The sequence below is a fragment of the Amaranthus tricolor genome, chromosome 1 (assembly GCF_026212465.1).
Source record: "Amaranthus tricolor cultivar Red isolate AtriRed21 chromosome 1, ASM2621246v1, whole genome shotgun sequence".
Lineage (NCBI taxonomy): Eukaryota > Viridiplantae > Streptophyta > Magnoliopsida > Caryophyllales > Amaranthaceae > Amaranthus > Amaranthus tricolor.
In genome coordinates, this window is record NC_080047.1 from 37,629,037 (window position 1) to 37,656,692 (window position 27,656).

At 32.5% G+C, this 27,656-nt stretch overlaps 1 protein-coding gene across 2 annotated transcripts; it reads right to left on the reverse strand.

The window, feature by feature from the left end:
* Positions 1-4,631: 4,631 nt before the first annotated feature.
* On the reverse strand, positions 4,632-26,986 carry LOC130816431 (protein phosphatase 2C 70-like). Of its 2 annotated transcripts, none has more exons than XM_057682853.1 (13): positions 26,621-26,986; positions 19,141-19,315; positions 17,365-17,538; positions 17,052-17,227; positions 16,790-16,948; positions 13,714-13,851; positions 13,574-13,635; positions 10,257-10,392; positions 7,946-8,040; positions 7,086-7,201; positions 6,732-6,861; positions 5,038-5,092; positions 4,632-4,947 (listed from the first exon to the last, which is right to left on the reverse strand). In XM_057682853.1, exons 1-13 carry the CDS (start codon positions 26,753-26,755, stop codon positions 4,792-4,794), a joined length of 1,707 nt encoding a protein of 568 aa, XP_057538836.1. In that variant the 5' UTR covers positions 26,756-26,986; the 3' UTR covers positions 4,632-4,791. The 2 variants fall into 2 exon arrangements, with proteins under 2 accessions (XP_057538836.1, XP_057538835.1); XM_057682852.1 differs by having other exon boundaries at positions 17,365-17,556.
* Positions 26,987-27,656: the final 670 nt, after the last annotated feature.

The following is a 27,656-nucleotide window of genomic DNA, read 5'->3' on the forward strand; positions in this document are numbered from 1 at the left end:
GAATAAGCTATTTTTGAACAAAATAATGCTCTTAGACTTATCACCGTGTTCAAAATCAACTGGTTAAACCAATTCATAAAATCAACTTGTCAAAACAATCACTTCAATTAGCTACCAACTATTTACTACAATCCATTTAATAAACACTCCACGTGGGTCCATGATAAACAGTATAGATTGTATGTCTAATGTCATGCATAATCAATTATTTATTTATTTATTTTTGCATTATAATTGTTTGATTGATAGTCAGCTGCAAAAGGAGAGATACTTAAGAAGGAAGGAAAATATACTTCACTTGCAAGATGATGTAATAATCCATGTAAACTAAAGAAAAGGAAAAAGAAAAAGAATGAATTTTGAAATATTAAGTATTAAAATGTAAATAGTTGTGTGGCTTCACTTAGCATTACTACCAATTTTGCTTTATACAAAGTTGAGTCCTTGGATTATTATTCGTAACTATCCATATTGCATGTCACATTTTATGGTGTTAAATGAAAATATTCAATACTCACTTTCTCTTATGGATAAGCCTTTGGTTTAATTTTGGAAAAATTTTATATTAATTTCAAAGTTTGATTTGTTATAAAAATATTACCCCTACAAAAAAATTGAATATTTTGACTCAACAAGAAAAGGGTCAAAACCCTAAATCTAGCAAGTACGATTAAAACCCTGATCGTAAGAGAAGTGATCAAAGCCTAAATCTAGGAAGAGTGTTCAAAATCCTAGTTAGTACTTGAGTATTTATCTGGGGCCTTAATAATTAATTTAAGATTTTAGTTGAGTTGAATTTTTGAAATGGTATCAGAAGCTAGCATAACAAAAGGTTACGGGTTTGAATCTCAATCATTCATCATGTAAAATGAAATTTTTGGCACCTGGTATGAAGGGGGCATATGATGCAACCACACTTCTAACTCAAAAGGCTAAAAAAATCATTCATTACTACTATATTCTATTTTTCTAACTTTCCAATTGAATTGAGCGCCGTTAAAGGGGGTTTTTGGGAGATCTTTCCTGATTATTGTTCCTTTGTGATTGCAGAACTTAGACGTTCATTACATATCCCAAATATTGGAGTATACATCTCAGACTTTGGAGCTTATGTCCCGAACGAGTCATCTCATTTACATCTCGACCTTTTGTTATTATCATTCAGCTCTTCAGTCAACTATTGTATTATTTTCCACACATTTTTGTTAATGTTCTAATCATTTTTTGAAACAAGGTTTAATGGTCATATTACAACCTTTTAATCCGCAAATGAAACCTATAACATTTTTGTTAAAAAGTAATTTTTTTAAACTATACAAAGTAAATATTTTATCTATTAAACTAAGTATTTTATTTAATCATTTTACAAAACAAGGTTTAATGGTCATATTATAACAATCTGGTCTAAGGTTTTTTGATTTTTATAAAGGTAAAGGGTTTTTTGATTTTTATATTTGTTCCAAATTAATATATGTGTTGTTTATGATAATATTTTGTATCTACAATCATCAAATATAATAATTTGTAATTAACTCATTACATCAACATCATCCAAGTATATATATACTCTATATTACTACTAAAAACAATCATCTCGAAATATCAAGGGAGTGACTAGTGACTCATTTAAAAAAAAATATGATTTTTAATCATAGTACGGTTTGCGGTCTGATCTGATCTGAAAATAAAAAAATCGAGACCATACCAGAAATCGTAATTATTTTAGAAAAATACCATATTAGACCATTTAAACTATAGATCAGACTAAATATTAAAGTTACGGTTTAGTCAAATGTAAATTACGATTTAGAACAAACTTTGTTCACCCTCTATCTACCTATGAAATTTTCATATTTAAGTTTGAATGCCTTTCTTTTGACTCATTTTAATTTGTTTTGATTTCTTTATAAGTAATATAATTTTTTATTTATCAAAAAACAATACAATAATTATTTACTAGTGTTTTTACAATTAAAAAATATTAAAATATATACATGGAAAAGGACAGTATGACACGAATTATGTTTTTGGATAATGTTATTAAATGTTCGTATTTAGAATTGTTGAGTCAAAATATTCAATTTTTTTTTTGTAGGGGTAACATTTTCATAACAAATCAAACTTTGAAATTGATATAAAATTTTTCCAAAATAAAAAATATATTTACTATGCATTTTTATGTGAATAGTAAAATTATATAAGAAAAATTGAGTTTTTGCGTAAAGTAATTAAGTTATTAGTTGATGTAGATATCATTTATTTAATGTTTTTTTTTAGGAAAAATTGTTTTTTTTTAAAAAAAATTATTGTGAATAATCAAATCTACTTTCAATTACCTGTTAATAATCCCACCGTTTGAAAATTTTTTAATAATCCGAGCTTTGCTTTTAGTTTGTTGCCAATGGACCCTTTAGAAAATGACCTGCTATATCAGGCTACCTCTCATCTTCTCCTTCTTTATAATAATTCAACCTAGTTTCCATTACCTGCCGAATTTTTTTTTAATAATCCAACCTTTGCTTTCATTTTGTTTCCAATGGACCCTTTAAAAAGCTAAATACTCAATTTCTATTTGCCACTAGGTTATAATAATCCAACATATCTTATCCATACATGTTAAGTCTTTATTAATTTCTTTAACACATTTTCTCTTCAATTATTATCAAAAAAATTCGTAATTTTTAAAATACTCAATTTCTCTTTGTTACTGATTAAAAGGGGTATTTTATTTTGAAGGAAAGTGAAAAACTTACGACTATTATTAATTTTTTATAATTATGTTGATTATAAATTTTTAACGTGTAAATTTCAACTAGATAAAGATAATATATAATGGGTTGGCGGGTACCCGACTCAATGTATTTTGTGGCCCATGACCCAACCCCATTAAGGCGGGTAGAGTACTATTATTTTTTAAGAAAATTGACCGGCCATTTAGGATGTGGGTCAGCGGGTCGGGTCAAGCGGGTCGGATTTTTGAACACCCCTAGTTGATGGGATATCTATGTAAAGACAATTACTATTTATGCAATGATCAACTTCATAAACTTGGGAAATAATAGCAATTTCATTTAGCTTTTTGAAGGGTCCATTGGCAACAAATAAAAAGTAAATGTTGGATTATTGAACAAAATTTTAAAGGTAGGATTATTGGCTGGTAATGAAAAATAGATAAGATTATTATAAAGAAGGAAAAAGATGAAAAGTAACCTGATATAGCAGGTCATTTATTTGAAGGGTCTATTGGCAACAAACTGAATGCAAAGATTGGATTATCAAAAAAATTTCAAAATGTGGAATTATTGGCAGTTAATTGAAAATAAATTGAATTATTCACAATAATTTTTCTTTTTTTTATTACAAAGTAAGATGAATGAGAATCGGTCAAAATTTTAACTAACTTTAAATTTTGAAAAATCATATCATACAAAGATATTATATAAAAGTATTCTTTTAGAATCAAAATATATGATTTAATTACTAATTTGTAATTTTTAATTATTTTTTTAAATATGGGTTAATTTTACTTTAGCTAAATCTCTATGAACTAGATTGTAACAGGTGTGTGAAATCTTTTACTTAAGATGAAGCTGTTAAAATCTAATACACTTTTCAATACATCTTAACTATTTTCTAATTTTGTAAAAGTGCATCTTAAATTTTAGGTAATTTTATAATAAAACTAATGATACAAAAATAATGATATTAGGAGATTTGTGATGAAAGTTTTGTGTAATAGTAAATTAATGGTAAAAAATTCTACTTGCAAATTAATTGTACATTCAGATTCAAAAAGTTAAGTTTTTATTTTAAAATAAGTAGTTTAAAAATAAACAAAAAAAAGTCGTAAAATATCACAAATTCTCAAGTGAAAATTCTATACTTGAACAAAGGGAGGAAGTCGCCTAAAACCATTTTGTTCTTCAGCCACACAATCATTGCTACAGAATAAGTGCTACATCATGTCAGCTCATATGCACAGCCACACAGGCATATAACTGGATATGCCACATATCTGGAAACTGGAATATCTACAAAAAAAAAACATTTTTGTTTCGAAAAAATTAGTTGCATACTCCCTCCACATCTCTCAATCTACTATCTTATTTGGTTGACTTGTTTATTTTGTTGTATTTCCTTGGAGGGGCACAAGTATAATCTGTCCGCTATCCTCCGCCTCACGAGCCCTATCACTCGGACTTGTACGGGGTAGTGAATTGATGACTCTTAACTCTGACTTTGACTCTACTTATCCCTAGTTCTCAACCCTCATAGCAAAATCATAGAGACGGAGGAAGTAGTACATACAAAGAATACCAGGCAACTCAATTTGCCATTACTAGTTTGCCATCTATATAAAACCCAACTAGATATCAGGAACTGTTATGCAGGTCTGATAGGGTTCCGTCCAGTGGAAACAGCCTTTTTCACCTTTATTAATCCTATGTCCTAACCATACAAAAATGCATCTAGCATATTATATGACGACGAATTTCCCAGAGATGATACACTTCCAACTGTTGAAGATCGAATTATGGAAATGAAATGTAGATATTGCTTCGTCGAAACGACTTGCCAGCCTGTATGAGTTGCCCTAAATTACCGACATTTGTTCAAATCTTCTGCCCAAATAGAACTCCAAATTCTCAGCAATGAAATGCAGTTTTTACCAGGGCCTATAGAGTGAACAACTTGTGCTGCGTTTTTCACAGAAGATGATCATCTAGATAACAAAGAGCCTCTTCTGAAGATTTGTTGAAAACTATAAACTAAGTACATTATTATTATATATCAAGAATCATATTTACACAAGGTTCTCAAAGCAGTGTCACAATCTACATAAACTATGGAGGTGTTATCCTGTGTACGCAGTTTCCTAGCCTCATTTAACAAAACATTAGCTATCTTCTGTGCAGAATCCTCACTATCAGAGTATCTCTCCTTTGCCTGCATCCAGTCAAAATTTTCTAATTTCATGATGACACAAACCTAATTAGATCATTTACTTAGTGGTACATAAGCAAGTAGACTAACTACCTGAAGAACAAGCTGGCTTGCCTTTGTTGCACTGACAACATCCCACAAACCATCACTGTATTACAAAAGATTGTGGTTAAAAAATAACAAAAAATCCAAGCTAGCAGTGACGAGCTCTACACAATCTAAAGGCACTCATGTCAAATAAGCATAAACCATTCAAACTTTCAACAAATTTCCCCAAGGTATACAATGAAAAGATCTTTCATAGGATAACAAAAACTGAAATGATACTTCCTCAGTCCCTCCTATCCTTACTATTTGTCCCATTTAGGATTGAACGATTGTCAATGCATAAATTCAAACTTTGATATCTCTAAAAATGCATAATTAAAAGTTATAAAAAGTTGATGATAGCATTTACATTGAGACGAATCAAAGAATCCCACTTGATATTGTTTTAAATTATAGATTAAGAATAAAATACTAAGAGTGACTCATTAATAGTGTCAAATCCCAAATTATACAAATAGTAGGGATAGAAGAGAGTATCATATGCTTATTAGCAATAGGTATTGCTGTATTGGCAAGAGTTATGAACCGAGTTAAAGGTCCTATGCAACTCATGCGCAAGTACGTATGTTCGGCTATGACAACATCCAACAAAAGTTGAGTCTCTATTCACCATTGGTGCAGCAACGAGCAAGATAGCTTTTCCTACTAGATATATTGGTTAATATTCTCACTCGGTTCAGTTCCACTCATGTTATTATAAAGTTACAAATCAAGTCGTGCTGATATTGGTTTAGGGTCGACTAAGTAGACCTCGATCATGAAATGAGTTTGGTTAAGATTCGGGCGAATTGATGTTGGGTTGAATCGGGTCTATGATGGGTAAGATATGTTTCAGGCCGGTTGATCTTCGATAGCGGGTTTTCGATTATGGGTTAACTTTGATTTAGATAAATTGGTTATGATTGATAAATATATTTATTCAGTTTGATTCCAATACAATTGGATCTCGAGATCCAGTTTAGTTCAAATAGATCTATTTTAGTTTGTAATACAATGAAATATTAGCTAGTGCCACTTCCCTCATCATAGATTCGTGAAACATAAATTTAGAATATAGGAAATGATGAATTTATTCTGTGTTAAACATTGATTTCATCCAAATTTAATTGAAGTGAAAATTTGGGCTATAATTTTGATATGTAAAGGTTTGTGCATACAATGGCTATGCATTTCGTGTGTATGTTTTTAGTGTTAGACATAGACGTACGACCGGGTATGTTATAGAAAGTCTAATATTCTTCTAAATTGTATTAGGAGAGGTAGCTAAGCCATAAAAGTACATGTACACAAACATAGTAAATCAGAAGCATGATATTTTGATAAAACTTCAAGCTTGTGTTCATTATTTCCGTTCTTTGAGTGAAGCAATATATTGTCACCCAGAAGATTAAGGTGTGCGATAAGCATGTTTTTCCATTGAAGATATCCTCAGGGAGAGTAGCCCACCCAAATAAAAACTGATTTTCAGTTCCTTAAACGCCCATTGTTAAGGTAGAATGTTCGCTAAGAAAATATCCTTTAAATCCCCTAGATTGTGGCATAGTGTTCCCAAAAAAGACAATATAGCAAAAACTCGCTTTATGCGCAAGCTAATTAGAACCTAATACTCAAAAATATTAACAAGGGAAATGCTGAATTTGCAATTGAAAAGGTTCAAATGCAGTAGAAAGTCGGCTTACCTTGCCAATACTGCAAAGCCTTTACTTGCTTGACCAAGACGGACTACTTGGCTTATATAGGGCTCTGAACTAAAACGAGCATCCTGCTCCTTCAAAAATTTGTCACCAAGCATTCTCCCAAGATTCAGACCTGGTTACGCATTAAAGTGGCAAAACAGATTGAATTATCCCAAAAAAGGATGTCTAGACAAAAATGTTTGTTTAAATTTTTGTCACATTAGTCCGCCTAAGATGTACATATTAAGTAACATGGGCTCAATTATAACTAATCTATCTAACAAGAAATATAATCATCATTTCCTTGATAAATTTCTTAACTAATTAACAAACAGAAAGACATGATTTTCGATTTACCACACAAGCGTGTCTCTCCATCCTTTAATGGATCTCCCATTTCCCTTATACGTTGCTTCTCAGTATAGCTAGTTAATCTATGGTCTTCTGTCATCTTAATCTGTTTCCCATCAACACTGCCAAAATAATTGAGAATATAATCATCATTCGAGCAGTAATTAATAACACCTAAAAGACGTAATAATTTATACTGGAAATAAAGGAACAGCTCCACAATAAACAAAATCCTATATACATAACATCAAGTCAATACTTAATTAAATACAGAAATTAATACTAAGCACAGCATCTTAAATGATTTAAAGTTTGCATATTGCACAATGTCTAAGGAAAGACTACTGATGCAGTTAAAAGAAGAAGTGTAAACTTATTTAAAGTTGCGAAAAATATACCACACATGATAATTCAGATAATTAAGGGTCTGTTTTCCTTGTCTTATTTGGATAAGATTACAAAACGTTAAGTTCGGTAGAAATGCATTTAGTCAAGTGAGAACAAGTTCAATTCAGCAGGAGTCCAGTTAAGCAAAATGACTTAACTCAACTTCAACAAAATCAAAGTTCAGTCAAAATAATGTCCAACTAAAATAAGTTGACTTGGTAAAAGTAGTATAGCTCCCACAAAATAAGTTAAGAGAACAAAGCCTTAATCATCATTTTACAAAACAAACATCAAAGGTAAACTTATACTTCCCTTTCTGTATTATTAAGTCAAATAAGTTTTGAATTTGCAACTCTCTAGACAATTACTGATGTGTTTAAAGCTAAACACCATAAAGAATGAAGCTGAAGCAGATTGGCAATTTCAATTAAAGATATTATCATAGCTATGCACCAAATAGGAATAGCATAAGAACATACTTCATAACACAAGCTGAGTCTCCAACATTGGCACATTGAGCGAAGAAACTATCATAACCATCACCCCAAACCAGAAGCAATGTTGCAGTACAACCCTGAAACAACTTGATGTTATAAGTAACTGCAAATCATAAAGCTCAAGATCCATATTATAGGAAACAAAAGGAAATAACTACTGTAAAAGAAAATAGTGAAAATAAATTATCCTCAAGAGCGAAGATTTAAAATCCTCCAAAGATCTACAACACTACATTCCAAACAGCTCAGAGAGAGGATCTAGAACAGCCCAAGAGCATACAACAACATTCAATTACACCAATGCTATTAAGTGGCTCCTACCTAGGCTCCCACTTCGGCAAGTTTTGGGAGGGTCAAATGCACGCAACCTTACCCTTGTCATAACAAAGAAGTTGTGTCCGATTAACCCTTGATAGAAAATTGTGATATATGTGGGGTGCAGGTGTGACAAAAACATCTTCACACAACTAAGTGCACATGATATAATTAATCATTTTAATATAGCTCATATAATCTAAAACCAAATAAATATAAATCTTTGGCTCCATTGAGAATGGACAAACAAATGAAACCCTTAACCAGAGTCAATAAACCCACAACAATTAGTATATGTTGAATAATATTCCATTATTCTTGTAAAGACTTTCGAGATCAGAAGAGCACAAAAAAAGAAGCAAAAGCTAAGGGCCTGCTCGTTACTAATTCAAAGTTCACGCCATTATCAATCTCTTCTTTTTTCATTTACTTTCCCAGCAAATAGAGTCCAGCACTAAATTGACACAGTAACAACGTTATCTTACAGCCCTTAATTCAAAAACACATGAGATCTAGTAATAAACTTGAGAAGGTTCCAAAGTAGAATAAGAGCAATACCCACAAGCGGCATGATGCCACAGTTAAGGAAGCATCTAGATGATTACATTCGATGTCAAAACACCAGTGATGGTGCGACTGTCACAATGCAAAAGGTAGATAGATGGTGATGGGACGCAGAATTCAGCATCAGAAGGCTCAATAAATGAAGCAGGAAAGAAAATAAAAATAAAAGACTAGTGAAAAACTTTGAGGCTGCCGAAAAATTTTGTTTTCTAATTACAGAGGAAGTTGCAAGGTCAGCCAAGGGTAAGCTTCATGAAAGGCAGCTACAAGAGCATAAAAAATGAAGATGACACCATTACCTGAGAAAAAAACTACTTTTTTGGCTTGGACATTTCCACTTTTGATACATAAGTACTGTACAGGAATTAATTCACAAAACACAAATGCAAAATAAATCTGGGTTTTTTCTAAAAATTAAATAAAAAGCAGGAAATACAAAGCAATATTGAACAATAACAAATATATCCAGCTAAAGATGCTGCATTCTTTGCCTAATTCAGTGAAGAAAACAACAAGGTTTGCAGAAAGTTAATAGTAGAAGCTTACATGGAACTAAATCGTGTGCATGCTTGCACAGATTCCACCTAATAAATAAACTTTGCCTAGTCAGAAACACCAAGACACAAGATCCGGGACCTAATTATGACTAAGATAACAACAAGGAGCAATTTAGTTTGTCTAAAAAGGCAGAAACTGAAGAATGAAAATCAAAAGAAAGAAAAGCAGAAACCGAATCCTCTAAAGTGTCTTTAAGGAAAAGGAAACGGAATTGTTACTTATAATTTCGTACATCAGCCATTGGTTTTTTAAGGAGAGAGAAAGATCTTTCCTTTCTTCCACTAGAAAGTACCCCAACACTGAGAACATTAACACCCTGATAGCCTGCCCAGTGCCCACCTGGAATAGATATCGGTCCAACAGACCCCACAAAAGCCACAAACTATGTTAATAAAGGTAAGTCATGTTGTCTTACTCTAACCACTCCTCTTTCAAAAACTTTCTTATTTTTTATCCCTGTTTGAGAGCACTTTAAATCGTTAGTTTGGTGTTTGGGAGTTTTAGTTGGAACAAGTTAGGGAGTTTGCAGTTGTTAGCCTGTTAGAAGCTAGTATTGGTGGTTGGGCATTATGTTGCTGTGATGGCCGCTGTCGGCAAGTAATTAATAACCTTGATCAAATGGTTAATGGGTTCAGGGGTTTTCAAAATCTCTGTGGAGAGAGAATCAGCAAACACGAAGTATGTGAGAAAAGGAAATTGATTACTGTGCCACATAACAAATGCGCTAGTAATTCTAGAGAGAATGTTCTTATTTAACAATTGTATATATAAGACCAGTTCAAGCTAGTCATCTTATAAAAAAATCGTTCTAAGAAAATAGATATGAAAAGTGGTATAAAGTGGTATAGAGTTGAACCTCATAATAGAGATTTAAACATTCTTCTGTTTGACTAAATGCTTCCCTGAGGACATCAGATGCATCTTCCCGAGATAAAACCTTTTCCCTTCTTGAGGAATCCAACAAAATAGTTGCTACTGTCTCAGGAAGAATTCTGAAAGCATACAGTTATTTGCACTTGATGAACAACAAAACCAAAAGAATAAAGATTCATATACACATGCATAGAAGCATAAATCTTTTATAGGAAAGTTGAAAATATATCAAGGGACACAACATTAGGCAGGTGACAACCACCCAACCATTTCAAACATCTCATTGGTCTCATTTATACAACTTAAACAAAAAATTTTAAAAACTAGCAAAGAGAAAGATCTACCAAAAAATAATTCAAATAGTACAATTTGCTAAAATAAAAATAACACACAAAAATGAAGTAAAAAAAGCTTAAGAATAGGAAAAATGAAGCTGTGATATAGACTCACATTATACGTAAAATATAAAGTAAATTGTAAAATATCTACCGAAGGCATTTGATACATGATAAAAATAACTCACCTGAATTTAAGACAAACTTGCATAAACGACAAAATGAACATGAATGACAAAATGATAACTTGGCACAACTATGTGAATTTTAAGCTTTCATGTTCAGCTCAACACCAAATAAAAGTATCCCTTCATCATGTATACATAAAAAAAGACTTATTAATTAATCAAAGGTCGAACTGATCACCACGTTTGTATTGTAAATATACAATCACGGATAATACAGCCAAAGTAATAGGAACTAGACCTAAGACGATCCCAATTAGAAAACTTGACTGATTTCAATTTGTTTGGAAAAATAAAAAGAGAAGGAATCATATTTATTTTATCAACTTCAGATAAACTAATAAATAAGGAGTTAGGTATACTTTGTACTACGCCTTTGATTACTCAGATTGGAAAACCAATTAACGGGAAAAATAAAAGCACCACATTCCTAAAACATCGCCTATATTGTGGTATTCCACTACGTAAATAATAGATATAAACTTCCTTAGTTTCAAAAAGTGTGCCCACTTGCTTGGAGTCTCTAAAAATATGGCTTTTAATAGTCTGGGCTCAAGGATATCTAGAAGGCGTGCACTTGTGTGCGCATTTTCCACAATTTAGCGCCTTGCACTTTTTGCGCTTTTGGTTTCTTAAGGTAAGAAAATATTTTTAAAATAAAATTTGGCATACAATAGTCACACAAAAAATGTTTTCTTTGAAGAGAGAAGGAGAAGGAAAAGGAAGAGTTGTTTGCTCTTGCTTACGAAGACAGAAAAAGAGAAAATCGACATAATTAAAATTTACTAGAACTTTCTCGCAGGTTAACACCACTTGGTATAATATGCTTTTTTCTTAAACTATCTTCTTTCTCGTGGGTTCTTCATCTTTATTTATTCTTTTAGATTCTTCTTTTTATTCTTCTATATCGATGGCTTTTGCGACTTTTTGTCTTTTTTGTCGTTTAGTTTTTCTTCTTTCAATTTTTCTATTTTCCGATAATTTGTCTGTTGTTTATTACTTTTATCTTATAATTTTCTTGATTGTTTCTTCTTTCAATTCCCTTTTCTTCAATATTGATAAAAGCATGGTCTATATGATATAAAAATTAGATAGATTGCTTTAAAATGCAAATTTAGGTAACGTCTTATGCTATTTAGCACTATATTTATAACTTAGCGTAATGATAACAAATGCTTTAGATCTTCGATACATGAATATCATATTATTTTACTATCAAATATGTTCTAGAATTGTCTTGCGCATAAGCTCTAGGACCTTTACGCTCCTCAGTGCGCCGTGCACCTTTTAAAACTAAGCAAACTTCATGTCTGACTTTATTCAATAATCATAAATTGCAATTAAGGATAGAGCCAATTTGATTTGAGAAGTAGCATTACGTGAAACTGTGTCATTGAAATCGTTTATTCGAGCATTTAAATCATGATATATCTTGTTGGGGCATTTCAATTTTGTAGCATATAAAGGACACTATGATCCTTGAAAATTGAACATGAAATAGTTCATTCTAATATTGTATATATTAAACTACCTAAACTGATCATGAATCCAAAAGAGGTGAAATAACTTTTAATTGATACATTTAATCATTTCACGAAGACGTAAACTCCCTCGTTACATAACGTGACGCCCATTATGTAATCTATTTGGAAGATTTGTCGCGGTGTTAAATCCCAACGTTGCATGACATTTCACCGTTATAATGATATTCCACCTTTACAATGTTATTTGTCTCCAAGTTAGAATTTCATTAATACCCCATTAACTTTAATTGTTAAGATCACTTAGTTGTTAAACAAAATAATTAACTAATAAGTTGATTAATTATCCACTAAATGTATCTCATATAGTGCATTCATAATTTTTATAGACATACTATTGCATGACAATAGTAGTTTTAATGTATGTTCTTAGACTAAGATTTTAAACCTTTTCTTTCTCTTTCGACAAGGGACCCATAATATATGCTTATCTACTTGACTTTTCTTAGTCTAAGGATGCTTTTCTTGATGAGAGAATTGATCGCCATGTGTCCTAGTTGATTCGTTTGGTTTAGGAACACTCAGCTATGTAGCCACAAAATACATATAAAAGTTCAAAATTCCTCTTATGTGATTTTTGTTTCAAAAGTTCACACATCGGTCGTGATTTGCTTTATTATTCCGTTAAAGCCCTTTCCCGCGACTTTGCGATCATTTTCGCAATTCATCTACAACTGTGGCTTTTTCCATGGATGCGCCATGGTGCATGTTAATTGTTTACGATATTGTTTTGGTAGATGAGACTGCAAATGGAATAAATGCTAAACTCAACCAATCTCTGCAATCTATTATAGTCAAGTTTCACGAACACTTTGCGCACTTTCCTTTATCAGTTAGCTTATTTCAAATGATTTCAGATAAAAAATATACAATTTTTGTGTGCATATTGGTTTTTAATCTCATTTTAACCCTTTGTAGCAAAATTTTGGTTTCAAGTAGTGTAATTATGTTTGCTTAATTAGTCACTTATACAATGATTAGTCACATAATTTTCCATTTTTCTACTTCAAGTTTTTCAGACATTAGTCACCTAATTTTCCATTTTCTATTTCAAGTTTTTCAGACACCAAATGAATTTCAGCATTCAAATAGTTGCTTTGTAATAGTGTCAGGCTTAGGAGTAGGAGTAGCTAGAACATATCAACAATAAATTTCACACATCAGAAAATATAAATATAATATAGACTGAGCTACCAAAATATTAAACAAAGTTTCGCATAAAAGTCCATTATTACTAACTTGCTCACAGACTCTGATGCAACTGCTCCACCATGTCCATCGCAAATCCCAAATAATCCAAACTGCATATAACAAATAATGTTACATTAAATTGCATGTTCATCAAAGAAAGATAATCTTGAATATTTGCATTTGAGCACCTGTTCTATCCCAGAAATCGGCCAATTGTAATAGCAGAAATCTTCCATGGGAAGTCTTTTTCCTCCACGACGTGTAGACATGGGATCTGACGCAATGCCTACTCCTAATGGAACCTCCATTAGTGGTGTAATTTGTACCTGCCACAAGAAATAAATTGCTACAAACTTGAGCAAGGTCCATAGATTATATTTCATTCTCAAACTACATAAAATATCAGTTACTTTACAAGTATTACAACAGAAAGGAAATGGGTCAGGTTATTATTTGTGGATATACAAGTGGCAAACCATTTACATCATGCCTAATGGAGCTACTGAATATACCGAAAAGACAATTTAAGAACAAGTGTCTCCAAATGTATGTGAAAGAAAACAAGAGTAAGAACATAAGAGGGATATACTCAAGGGACAAAATAAGAAAATAAATCTTATAAACTTGTTTTTCAAAGGAACAAAGAGCAACAACCTCACTTGTCTACTAAGAAAAGGATTTCAAATAAGGATGCAATTTTTGCACTTAAACCATAATCGACATATATTAGCCATTCAGATTCGAAAAGGCCCTACAATAGGAAAGAAAAACTATAATTTTAGTGCAAAACAGTGATTGCATCACTGCATTGCGATTCACGACCGTATTGTAAAGGCCTTTTGGAAATTGTGACCGTAATATAGGCCACAATGAATTCTTCGTCCGTTTCTAAACTAGAGTATATGTCATTGTTTCTTTGATTTTACATAATTTTCAATTTATAGTAAGTATCAATTATGTTCTAGAATATTATAAGATCCTCGTATATTATACCAAACATGCAGCTCCATCAAGTTTATAATCTTGGCTCCGCCTTTTCTTGTCATATTTTTGTCTATAATCTTTTTCTTGCACAAGTAACTTCAAAAGATGAGAACAAATATCATCTTACATGACTTGAACAGACACAAAGAAAGCTCAAGAGATACTCTGTGATAAAGCTAACAATCATAATTTATAAAAGTGTAGCGGGATCACATCAAACTCTTATTTGTATCCTATTCATAAAGTTTAATCAAGAACAATAGAATTTACTTAATAAAAATACATTCGTCAAATGAAATTTATTGAAGCATTTTGGCTTTCAATAGGCACCATAAAAATAATTAACTATGGGAAGGAAACTTCTATGTATATTGGCTTTTGGTACTCTAGTCTCAAGTAGCTTAATGAAAAACCAACCAAAGCATGATAAGATAACACCCATATTTCAAATGAGCTTAAATACAATTTAAATGTTTACTCCCTCCGTCACTTTGAATTTGCATCATTTTCCATTTTGGTCCGCCCCACTTAATTTGCATCATTTCTATTTTTGGACAATGGCCCACCACTTTCTTTTAATCTCATCCATACATTTTAACTCTCTTTTAATTTCATCCACACAATTCATTTTCTCTCTTGATTTATTATCACTTTCTTAAAACTTAACCACTTCCTCTTTGATGCAATTCAAAGAGAACAGCGAGTAGTTGTTTATCTTGACTCGTTTCCTAATTCCTATTCAGTTTATGTTTAAGACACTAAAAAGACTACCAATTATCTTTAAAAGAAGCACCAATGTATTAAGGGTTGTTAATCTCAAAAAGATGAGTGAACTCTAAAATTTGATTTAACACTTGCCATAGAAAAGGGTTTAAAGATTTGTATGTACAGGGGAGCCACAATGGATGAAGAGAAGCAAAGAGAAATAGAAAGAAAAGTTAAAAAATAAGAGCGGTGGGTTATTCCTTCAAAAAGTCAACTTATCGTGCCTCCACACGGAAATATAAATTTAAAAAAGGTGTCTCCTTACTATTTCTTTTCTTTAAGGTGCTAATGACAACTAAAATGTTCAATAGGTCCATTCCAACAACAATTTGTTCAACAAATCAACAAACCATCCCAACAAACCATCAACATATACAATTTTTGCTACCTACTTTTGAATTCTACTAGAAACCATACATGGATGTTGTGGAATTTTATGGTATTATTTTCTCTTTTCCAATGGCATTCTAGTTTTCTGTTTACTTCACTATCCTCTCCAACTTCTCGGTAAACAAAAAAAAGTTAACATAAAAATAATTAAAATGGTTTGATTTAAGTTTTTTCTTTATCAATTTCAATTTCTTGTCCCATATTCCTTATTTTTAAGATTTTCAAAGGCTTATTTTCATGTTGGGGAGTTTAATAAATTGTGCTATTGATTTATTAAAAATGGCAAATTAGTGATGTTTTAATGGTGTAAAAATAGTTGTTTACATTTTCTATCTATTGATTTAAGAATGTCATTGAAGGCTGTAGGACAATGCTTTCAAAATATGAAAAGTCGGCGTAGACAATTGCCTTAACTAAACGTTGTTTAATGTAGTTTTTCTAAAACAAGTTATCGACATCACTTAAATTTTTTAGGATCCGCCACTTTCTTATGAAAATATTTCCATCCAAAAACAACAAAGTATATTAATTTAGGTAACTAATGCTAAAACAATCAAGGGGATGAAATACAATTTTACCATTTCGCAAATATTTAATGTTATCACCGCACATCACACAAGTACTAACCTCGTTTCACATAAAAGAAGTATCAACTTATGTTCAACGAAAATAGTAAATAGAATTATAGAAAACAGGGGGAGAAAAAAAAAAGGAAAATAAACGATGAACATACAATTTTCATACAATTAGGGAATAGTAAAACACAAAATATACACCAATAAATCAAAACTTTTGGTACAAATACCCGAAACTATTTGGCTTATCATCAGTAAAGAATGGTAAAAGAGAGAGTATCAAAGTTAAAGTGGTTAGTTAGTGGAGACCACAGAAGAACATGTTATGTTATAACTCTAAAACTCCATATGCTTGGACATCTAATCGTAACAGGCTATCTAAGAACCCCCCGCCACACACACACCCACACCGCTAGTAACAGAAAACATAATCATTATAAGAGGTTTTGCGGATCAAAGATTTTATGTAGTCAACAAACAAGAGTCCAAACATATTTCCATTCTTGATTGTCCACCAAGTATTGACTTATATCATAATTAACTAACTTACACTTATCTGGGAAGTGCTACCAAGAGTTATTACATCACCGGTAACAAGCTCCTGAGGCTCCCCCCAAGTTCTGCTACCAGAATCAGGATGATGAATCGCCTTAGCATTTAGCAGAGTTCCGTTTAGACTACCTACGTCCACCACCTCCCATTTCAATTTCTGAAGAAAAGAACAACAATAATGCCAAAGCCTTCATCCCAAAAAAAAACAAGAGTGGAAGACAATTCCAAAACTAAGAGAACAAAAAAGTTCAGAAAGTTACATCAGAATTCCACTTTATCAAAGCATGTTTTCCAGAAACCTCTGAATCCTTCAGCAACAAGTTACTGGGAGGGACCCTTCCAAGAATTAATGGAAGCTTAGAATCATCACTAGAACGCAATGAAATATAAAGCCCACGTGTTGGACCTGAGATAACTTCAAGGGATAGGCAAGTTCCTGCACTTCTAACAAGAAGATTGAATGACAAACTTACAATTTATAATATTTTACTAGCTGTCTTTACAATTCTAAAGTTGGAATAATGAATTGTAGTTGTCTTTACAATTCTAAAGTTGGAATAATGAATTGTGTACCTTGATCTAAGTTACCTCTGGAAAATCCATGAAATTTAATATCATATGGCCTAAACCTTAATTCTTCATTCGAGCCTTCCTTTATAGCGCATTTCTGCTCTTCAATAAATCTTGCCGACAAGGGACGTCTCAATGTTTGACCAACCAAAAGGTCTTCACTCTGATCATCTATATCTACAATTATACTACCATCTGAATGATGGAAAAGTTTATACTATAGGATCAACTTCAGAATGAATATAAGAATTTTCAAACAAAAGCAAAGGATCACATCACAATAGAAACCCCTCATACAGGTACACGCTAACCACCTATTATAAAAATAGATCAAATAGATACGTGGATAATGTTACCGAAATACAAAATCACTTGTCAAGTTCACAAAAGTAGCATTTACTAGCAAGGTCTCATTTAGTTATGGAAATGATCAAAAATGAAAATTCATTATCAAAATTTCCAAGTTTAAAGACTTCAATAGGGATGGAATTGGATTTTGGACCCGAATCAGATTCGTGGATCCATATCCATTTTTAGGGTCTAGATCTCATTTTTTTGGACCCAGCGGATTTAAGTTCAGCCAATATATGAAGAAATGGGTCTAGATTCGAATCTTGTACTAGGATCCGGACACAAATTCGTAATCTTTTTTTAAAAAAAATTGAAAATAGAAATAAAAGTTATTAAACCCTAGCCATACTATGTCATCTCTTACACTGTAAGAAGAATAACCTAATAACTTACTCTTATTTCACCTCTATAAAAATCCACCATTTCTATCTTATTATTCCTCACATTCAAGAACTTATACAAGTACACCTTTTAACCAGCCCTTATTTATAAACCTTACAAATCTTAACCAAAAGAGGGCTTTTGTTCTATAATTCAGCTAACAACTTGCTTGGTAGATAGCATGAGCTCTTGTTTGTAAACGATTTTCAAGTTAATTCTATTCCCATTGTATATAATGGCTTCCTATTCATTATTGTTTTATCTTGCTAAGCTTTAAAATACACATCTGATTCCAGAGATCTGAATACAGGTCTAGATCAAAGTCCATATGAACACGGTCCAAATCCGACCCATTTTCATCCCTAGCCTTCAACAAATACATACACCATAATACTACTTACACAAAAATCAAAGAGCTCACAAAGCGATTGTTTTCACATAGCCATGTCATGTATGTAGTTGTGCATACCTTCAAGATGCTCATGTGTTTCAAATAAAAAAACAAAGTTTTAAAGTTTGGCAGTTGAGAGCTTGAGCCCAAAATTGTATCTTATATTTATTGAAAAAGAGTGGTTTACGACTATGAAGGTGCATGTCGAGAGGAATGGCACAAGGAGTTTCAACTTCTAACACTGCTAATACTTAAAAGAGTATGTCTTGACATTAATTTTTATGTAGCTTGCAAGTGTATAGTCAGAATGTTATACGGAATTAGTGATGTTCGGTGTTGTGTGACATGTGTTAATTGATAGCAGAAAAAGGGTCTCTCAAGTTGCTTTTTCTAGAAGGTGGACATAGTGATGATAAATTGATAACGATGCAATTTAGGCCCATATATGTTTAATATTTCTTTGTTTTCGTGAACCCTTTTTATCTAAATTAAATTTTTTTTTCCACACACAAAAAGAACAATGAAACTAAACAAGTTGACAAACAAGATCTACATCAACTAATGAGAAGACAAACAATAAAGTAAACAGCTTCAATAGCATTATTTACTATCACCATAAGAATTATAGGCCATGAAAACAAAGAAAATTAGCATGCCTTGTATCAAGGGAGGTACAGGAGGAGGAAGCCTGTCTATATAGTCTCTTTGTGCTCCAGGTGAAATTACTTCAGTTTGCAATTGAGAACCTTCTAGAATGCTATCATTCTCTGGTTCATGTCTTGGGCTTTGCTCATCAAATTCTTGCAACAAAGGTTTCTCCAAATGATCAACCTAAGAATGATACAGAGATTCAACTATCAAAAGCAGAATCAACAACAGATATAATTTGATATGTATCTTTATTTATAAGCAATGACTATTGCGCTCATGGGGCCCTAAATTTAATTAAGAAAAGGCAATTTTTGTCAAGAGCTGATGCTATATCATGGAAGCATTACAGCTTTAACCAATTTTTGTTACTAAGGTCTTCAGAGAATTCAAAAGGTGTAGTTTTACAAATGATCGTGAATGCGTAAACACCAAATTATGCTTAACCTAGTATGGAGCAAACTTTTAGGTAACTATTGTGGCACTATGATGTAAAAAGAAATTAGTCTAATGACAAGGTACATACTTCAACATCAATAATTCACAAATAAATGGAACAATTTATAACTGGTCTTTTCATAAGATTCTTCAGCATATATATGAACAATCTCCGGAAATAGATTTTCCAAGTATTAAGGATCAGAGAAGCCTACATCAATCACCAATTTAATCAACTTTGAAAATCATTTGACTAAATATATAGACTAGTTTATAGCAAATGCAAAACTATTGCGGCAGTTGCACATGGATAATACTTAATTTCTTCATATATTTATAAACATACATGTCAACAAACTCCCTGAGCAAGAATGAAAAAATACATTATTTATTGCATTATAAACAGCCATTGCTTAAAAATGTTGAGATTTTCTAAGATTATTAGGATTTAGGATATTCGGAATAAATTTTCAAGATATGATTTGGGAAACAAAAAGCTAAAAGATACTGCTTATCTTCAAATAAAAGAGGTTTATGCCACGTTCTAGTCATTCGTGTAATCTTCCTTGTGTAACAAAATAGTCTAACATGAACATAGGATGCGGATTGAGATAACTTATTGCCTATCTATCCTACTACCTTTTTAAGCAAAAAATAAAGTAAACAAACCCTAAAAAATAATTGATTAACATGACATGTTTTTCTAAAGTATCGTAAAATGATTTTGAATAAGGGTCAATATGTTTAGACTATACTACCAACAATCATTTCACAAATAAAATTAAATATCATAATGCACTACAAGTTCAGATAAGGAAAAATATGTTCCTTATGAACGGTTAATAGCTAATAGTTTAGACACAAATTTTGCCGGTGAGAAGAGAACAAAAAAATAGTCTTCGTTGCGAGTTTCTACTAAATGTTCTCATCCTCTACCTATATTCCAAAAAATGAAACAAGCTAAAAATGGTGTTTAAGTCAAAGGCTACTCATGTGCATCAATGAATGTCATCAAATTCAAAACATTACTTAATTATAGTGCAAGATTTCAATTTTGGTAGTGATTACGATAACAATCATGGTGATGTGATAAAACGGTAATACGGTTGTCAATACCTTCAAATATTGCCGAAACAAAGAGATAACCCTTGAATCAGTTAATACAAGCTAGTTATTGCATTACACTTACTCAGAATCCACTTTTGGACATCAAAGGAAGTATGTAAAAAAAATCTCCTCAATTGATCATTTTGGACTATGATGGCAAATAGAATAATCTAAGTATCTAATACCAGTAAGGAAGAAACATCAATGTGAAATAGAAGTAAAAGAGACCACCAAAAAATTAATCAATAAGTACTCCATAAAGCAAAGAAAAAATCTACATTATACCATAATAAAAAACATTGGATATTAAAATCCATAACAAGAAGAAAATAAACCACTTGGTAACTACTAAGTTGATGGCAAAATCAAATCCAGACAACGTATCCAATATCCATGACAATTAAATTAGTTCCGCCAATTAGCCCTTGAACAATTTCACATCTACCATATTTATATGGTGTATTATATTATTAAAGTAATCCAGATTTAAGATTCATACTTGCTTTTTAAGACAATTCAGTTAGCAACTTCTTTGCAAGTAAGAAGCTATACCAGTAACAAACAACAACACAATTTTTTTTATTAGCATAATAAGCGGAAAGCTAGAACTAACTTATAGCCATGCCCCCTGATACCCTATTTAATTTATAATAGTTTTTTTTCTCAAGAGACTAGAAGTAGAGATATTCCATGAAAGCTCAAGAGACCACTAAGAATGAAATGATGCATGCCACAACAACGAAACTCCATCAAAAATAAATAAATGCAATGAGATGAGAAAAAAACAACCACATAATCCATACTATATCATAGTCATCCAGCTCTACCTCACTTACATTATACATTTATTGAATATAACCCATCAGTAACTGATACTCCTCTTCCATAAAAACCCAACAAAGTGAATGCCACGTCAGTATGAGTTGTTACTCACCCCTCTCCCTCTTGTATTTTGTTTCTTTCTGTTATAACAAACTTTTTTTCATTCCAAAAAGTTGTTAGAATAGTCCCTTCTAGATGTATATATAGTAAGTCTTTGTAATCATCTTCTTTAATGAGAATAAAGTGCATTAGTTCATTACTATAACATGGTATCGGAGCCATTATTTTTTCTCTGATCCTTCTTATTTTTTTCTTACCTACTACACACCACCATTTTCTTTATTTCTAGTTCTTTCTTGACAACTCCTCATTTTTTTGTTCAACAAAAATGTCTACAACACCTCCAACTGCAATTGATTCTAAACAAAATCCTGGCTCCGTATATTTCTTGCATCCATCGGACCATGCTAACACTAAGTTAGTATCTCATCCTTTTGATGGATCCGGTTTTGGTGATTGGAAACGTGCCATGGTCATTGCATACAAGCTGAAAACAAGATGAATTTTGTTGATGGTTCCTTGGTGAAACCAGATTCTACCGACGTCAACTGTAAAGCTTGGGAACGTTATAATCATATGGTCATCGGTTAGATAATTACTTCTTTAGACAAATATGTCACTCGTAGTGTAATGTATTACGATACTGCATATGAAATCTGGAAAGACCTCAAAGATCGCTATGGACAAACATCATCTGCGCAACTTTATTCTCTTCAAGAACAAATGTTCAACATTGAGCAAATCGAATGTGAATATTGCATAATATTTTACAAAAATCAAGTCTCTATGGGATGAGATTGATAATCTCAATCCTCTTCCTACCTATACATGCAAAATTGGTTGTTCATGTGGTCTCACAAAAAAGGTCTTTTAAGTACAACAAGATCAAAGACTCAACGTATTTTTTGATGAAACTTGATCCCCAATTTAATCAAGTCCACACCAACATTCTTATGATGCCTGAACTACCTACTGCTTCTATTGCTTATTGTCTCCTTCTTCAAGAACAAAGACACAAAGAAATAAGCCAAGAAATCAGAAAATCAAACCAAATTTCCAATGACTCTATGGCCTTCTTTTCCGACCTTAGAAAGTATTACAATCATCCTAGTCATAAACCTTCTGAAAACAACACTAAATCTCATTCCAACACTAAGAAGCGACAATACTTTTGTGATCATCAAATTGACTGGCCATACTATGGACCAGTGTTACAAGATTCATGGTTATCCACCTACTCACAAATATCATTCTTCTAAAAAGACTGTCGCTGTTGCACAAAGAGCAGATAATGAAGATCCTACAGAGATTGAATCCACCGGACTCACTCATAATCAATTTCATCACCTTCTTCAACTCCTTGGCAAGAAAGAACCTACTGGTCCTATTTCTGATTTTTCTCAACCTCATGATTCAGCAAACCTAGCAGGTACATTTTGTTTTCTTTCTAGCTCTATCTATTCCGGTTGGATTATTGATAGTGGCGCCACAGACCACAAGTGCAATAATTCTGTTTATTCACCAACCTCAAAACTCTTGATACTTCTCAACCTTCATTTGTAGCATTTGTCCTTTAGCAAAACAAAGTAGACTTCCATTTATGTCTAGTAGCATTAAGACTACTATGCCCTTTCAACTCATAATGTTGACACATGGGGACCTTATCCTCAAGCTACTTATGATGGATGTAACAAATTCATTACTATTATAGATGATTTTACCCGAGCTACTTGGATATTTCTTGTACAAAGAAAAAATCATTGTGTTCTTATTTTACAAAATTTGTTTACATATGTTGAAACACAATTCGATTCTAAAGTCAAAATTATTCGTACCGATAATGCAAAGGAACTCACAGAAGGTGCAATCCTTCAAGTATACATCAATAAAGGAATAATTCAACAAAAATCTTGCACCTACACCCCACAAAAAAATGGAGTCGTTGAGCGCAAACATAGACATATATTAGACATTGCTCGTGCCCTTTCTTTTCAAGCTAATCTACCTTCTATTTTTTGGGGCGATTGTATTAAAACAACTACTCACATCATCAACAGAATACCGTTGACTGTTCTTGGCAATATTTCTCCTTATGAATAATTAAATGGCATACCACCTGATAATTCTTCCCTTCGTACATTTGGCTGTTTGTGTTTTACTTCCACCATCAAACAAGGACGCACCAAATTTTCTTCAAGAGCCAACCTATGTGTCCTCATTGGCCACCCATATGGTCAGAAAGGCTATAGAGTCTACAACCTTACCTTCAAACAAATTATGATATCAAGAGATATCACTTTTCATGAACATCATTTCCCTTTTCACCACTACAAGAAAGAATCTGATTCCTACACTCCTTTTTACCTACCTACATCTACCCCTATTAATCCTTCCCATGCATAATTCCCACCTACTCATGCCAACCTTACACCTCTTCCCAATTTTACCCAACGTACAAACACAATACCCCATGACTTTACTCCTTCCACTACCCATATCAATACTCCAATTAATGATAATGCACAAACACCACCTCCTTCTGACACTACCTTTCCTCATGATAGTACATCACCTATTACCCATGCCAATACTCCCATGTCTAATTCTACACGCCAAAATCCTACACCCATCTCTTTAACTGATTCTAATCCCAACTCTTTTAGTTGTTGATGTCCTCCACTACGTAGATCTTCCAGACCTCATCACACACCCACTCATCTTAAAGGATTTGTTTACACCTCCATCACTTCTCATTGATGTAATCTTGTCAAATATTCAACATTACCTTTAACTTCCCATTCTTTACTTACTGCTTCTTGCACCTGGCATGAACCAAAGAACTACAAAACAGCTTCACAAGACCCATTATTGATCCAAGCTATGAATAATGAACTCTCTGCTCTTGACAAAAATAAAACTTGGGATATTGTTCTTCTCCCACCTGGTAAAAAGGCAATTGGTTGCAAGTGGGTATACAAAGTAAAAGCTCAAAGTTGATGGCTCTCTCGAAAGATATAAAGCACGTCTTGTTGCTAAGGGTTACAAACTTACAATCAACAGTATGGTATTGATTTCATGGAAACCTTTTTACCAGTAGTTAAAATGACCACCATACACTGTATTATTGCAATTGCTGCTAGCAAGAATTGGTCTCTTTATCAACTTGACATTAATAATGTCTTCCTTCATGGTGACTTGCATGAAGATGTTTATATGAAAGTTCCTGATGATCTTAGTTATCCTTCCAATGTTGTTTACAAACTCAAGAAATCATTATATGGACTCAAACAATCATCCAGACAATGGTTTTCCAAGTTATCTCATGCTCTTCAACAACAAGGTTTTCTTTCTTCCAAGAATGATTACTCTCTATTTCTCAAGAAAACTGTAACAACCATCACCATTGTTGCAATATATGTGGACGATATCATACTCACTGGGAATGATTCTTTAGAAATATCTAATCTCAAAACTTTCTTGCATAATATTTTAGCATTAAAGACTTGGGTGAACTCCATTTTTTTCTTGGCATCGAAATCAATTATGTTCCAAAGGGTATTGTTCTTTCTCAACAAAAATTCACAACTGACAGTGGCAGCACCGACTTCAAACCTGTAGTTACTCCACTGCCTATCAACCTCAAACTACAAGCTGGTAATTCTCCACTCTTCTCCAATCCCACCCTTTACAGGTCACTTGTTGGTAAACTCAATTTTCTCACCCACACTCGTCCTAACCTATCATACTCCGTCTCAGCCAATTTATGCAACAACCGACAGATGCCCATTTTTCAGCCCTCAAACGTACACTCATTTATGTTCACTCCACTTCCGGCCAGGGCATTCTTCTACGAGCTTCTAATACATTAAAAATCCAAGCATTTTCAGACTCCAACTGGGGAGCTTGCTTAGACACTCGAAGATCCATTACTGGTTATATCTTATTATTTGGTCAGTCTCCCATTAGCTGGAAATCTAAAAACAAAATACGGTTTCCATGTTTTCTTCAGAAGCTGAATATCGTGCCATGTCATCCGCTGCTTCAGAAACTACTTGGGTCATTCGTCTTCTTGAGGAGCTTGGTATTACCAACCTTAAACCAGTTACACTCCACTGTGATAATCATTCAGCTCTGCACATCGCCAGCAATCCTGTTTATCATAACCGCACCAAACATATCGCTATAGACTACCATTTCACTCGTGAAAAAGTTATGGAAGGCCTAATTCAACTCACTTATCTTCCCACCACCAGTCAACTTGCTGATGTATTAACTAAGATCCTACCATCTTCTCAACAACACATTTTACTTTCCAAGCTTGGCATGACCACCACCCCAAGCTTGCGGGGGATATTGAATATAACCCATCAGTGACTAATACTCCTCTTCCATAATAACCCAACAAAGTGAATGCCAAGTCAGTATGGGTTGTTACTCACCCCTCTCCCTCTTGTATTTTGTTTCTTTCTGTTATAACAAACTTTTTTTCATTCCAAAAAGTTGTTAGAATAGTCCCTTCTAGATGTATATATAACAAGTCTTCGAAATCATCTTCTTTAATGAGAATAAAGTGCATTAGTTCATTACTGTAACAACATTGGAACAGCATTACAGCAACAAGGAAGAAAGTAGAGAACACCTAAAAAAATGTTCCAAAGACTATTTAAACACCTTATTATAAATTAGATACAATAATGAAAATTTTCCAGTAAAGTAACACTGTTTTTTTATCAATTAATTGACATCCCAGGATACCTTTAGAGATTTCACGAAACAATCAACAACTTGACCCATTCACACAAAAAAATCCGATATTAAATACAATAACAAATATACAGGATCAAATACAAATTACAGCATAATCAAATCTTCATCAGCTTAAATGATTATAAATAATCATGCTAACTTAATGAGTAAAAAAATTCCAAAAATAATCACAATCAACATCATCGAACACAATTGAAATAAATTCAGTACGAACATTAAAGCAAATATTGAAAACCTAGGAAAACAAATTAGAATAATAAGATAAAGAAAATAGGAAAATGTAGAGAAATTGACCTTAATAGAGAGAGATGGAGAAGAACGACGAGAGAAGAATCGCCATGGTTTAGAAGCAATGAAAATTAAAAGGAGGATAAGGAGAAGAAGCACGATAAGGATAACAACAATGGTTCCCTGCATCGCCATGGCCATAGAGTCCTCGAAGCAGAAGGGAAGAGAGAGAAGTGGAGCTAGCGAGAAGAACGGAAGCCTATATAATGGTCGAATTTAAATCATCTTCATTTTTCAACTTCTGAATGGGTTGTTTTCTCTCCCGTAGCTTAGACATACATGTGTACGTTCACACACTTTCTCCTTCCATTTTTAAATGAGTGTTTATACACATGGCATGGTTTAAGAGGTACCTTTTCTTGTGTTGGTGAGACTAGTTTATTTTCTATCACCACAAACGATCTAATTATGAGTTTGTAAAGTTAATAAATTATCTTTACGTGGTAGTATGTGATAGAATGAGAGTTTTTTTATTTATTTATTTTTTTTGTTTTGTTTATTTTAATATTATTTTTTTTGTTTTTTTTTGTGGTGATTTACAAATCACAATTATTAATTAGAAATTTGTGGTGAGAGCACATTAGTCTTTCTAAGTGATCATATATGCCTTAAAAGTGATCTTATAGGCATTAAAGTGATCACATTAGTCTTACAAAAAAGTGATCATATATGAAATAGTGTCCTAATTTTAATACGGTCCTAAACAAGAATTTGGGAAATAATTAATTTATTTTTAATATTTAACTCTACATAATGCACATTTATTTTTATAATAAAATAAATCAATTTAATAATTCTGAAAACGACGATGTATTAGAGTTCGAACAATGTGTTTCAAACTCCAATATTGCCAAGATCGAGTGTATGAGGTTTTGTGACAAACAAATTACGCTATCAATGATATCGATGTTTGTAGGAGAAAATAATGCAATGAAATGACACAAAATTTAACGAGGTTCACCCAACTTAGGCTACGTCCTCCGATGTGTAGTATCTCTTATATTATCAAAGGAGTTCAAAGAACTCTCAAATATGGAGAATT

Excerpts from the sequence above, each read along its gene's own strand:
- LOC130816431 (XM_057682852.1), bottom strand. The coding sequence starts at position 26,755 with ATGGCCATGGCGATGCAGGGAACCATTGTTGTTATCCTTATCGTGCTT. Across the intron at positions 13,852-16,789 it reads GTAGCACTTCCCAGATAAGT|GTACAAATTACACCACTAAT; the intron begins GTAAGTTAGTTA and ends TTCTTGTGGCAG. Across the intron at positions 6,862-7,085 it reads TGGAGAGACACGCTTGTGTG|GTCTGAATCTTGGGAGAATG; the intron begins GTAAATCGAAAA and ends ATGCGTAACCAG.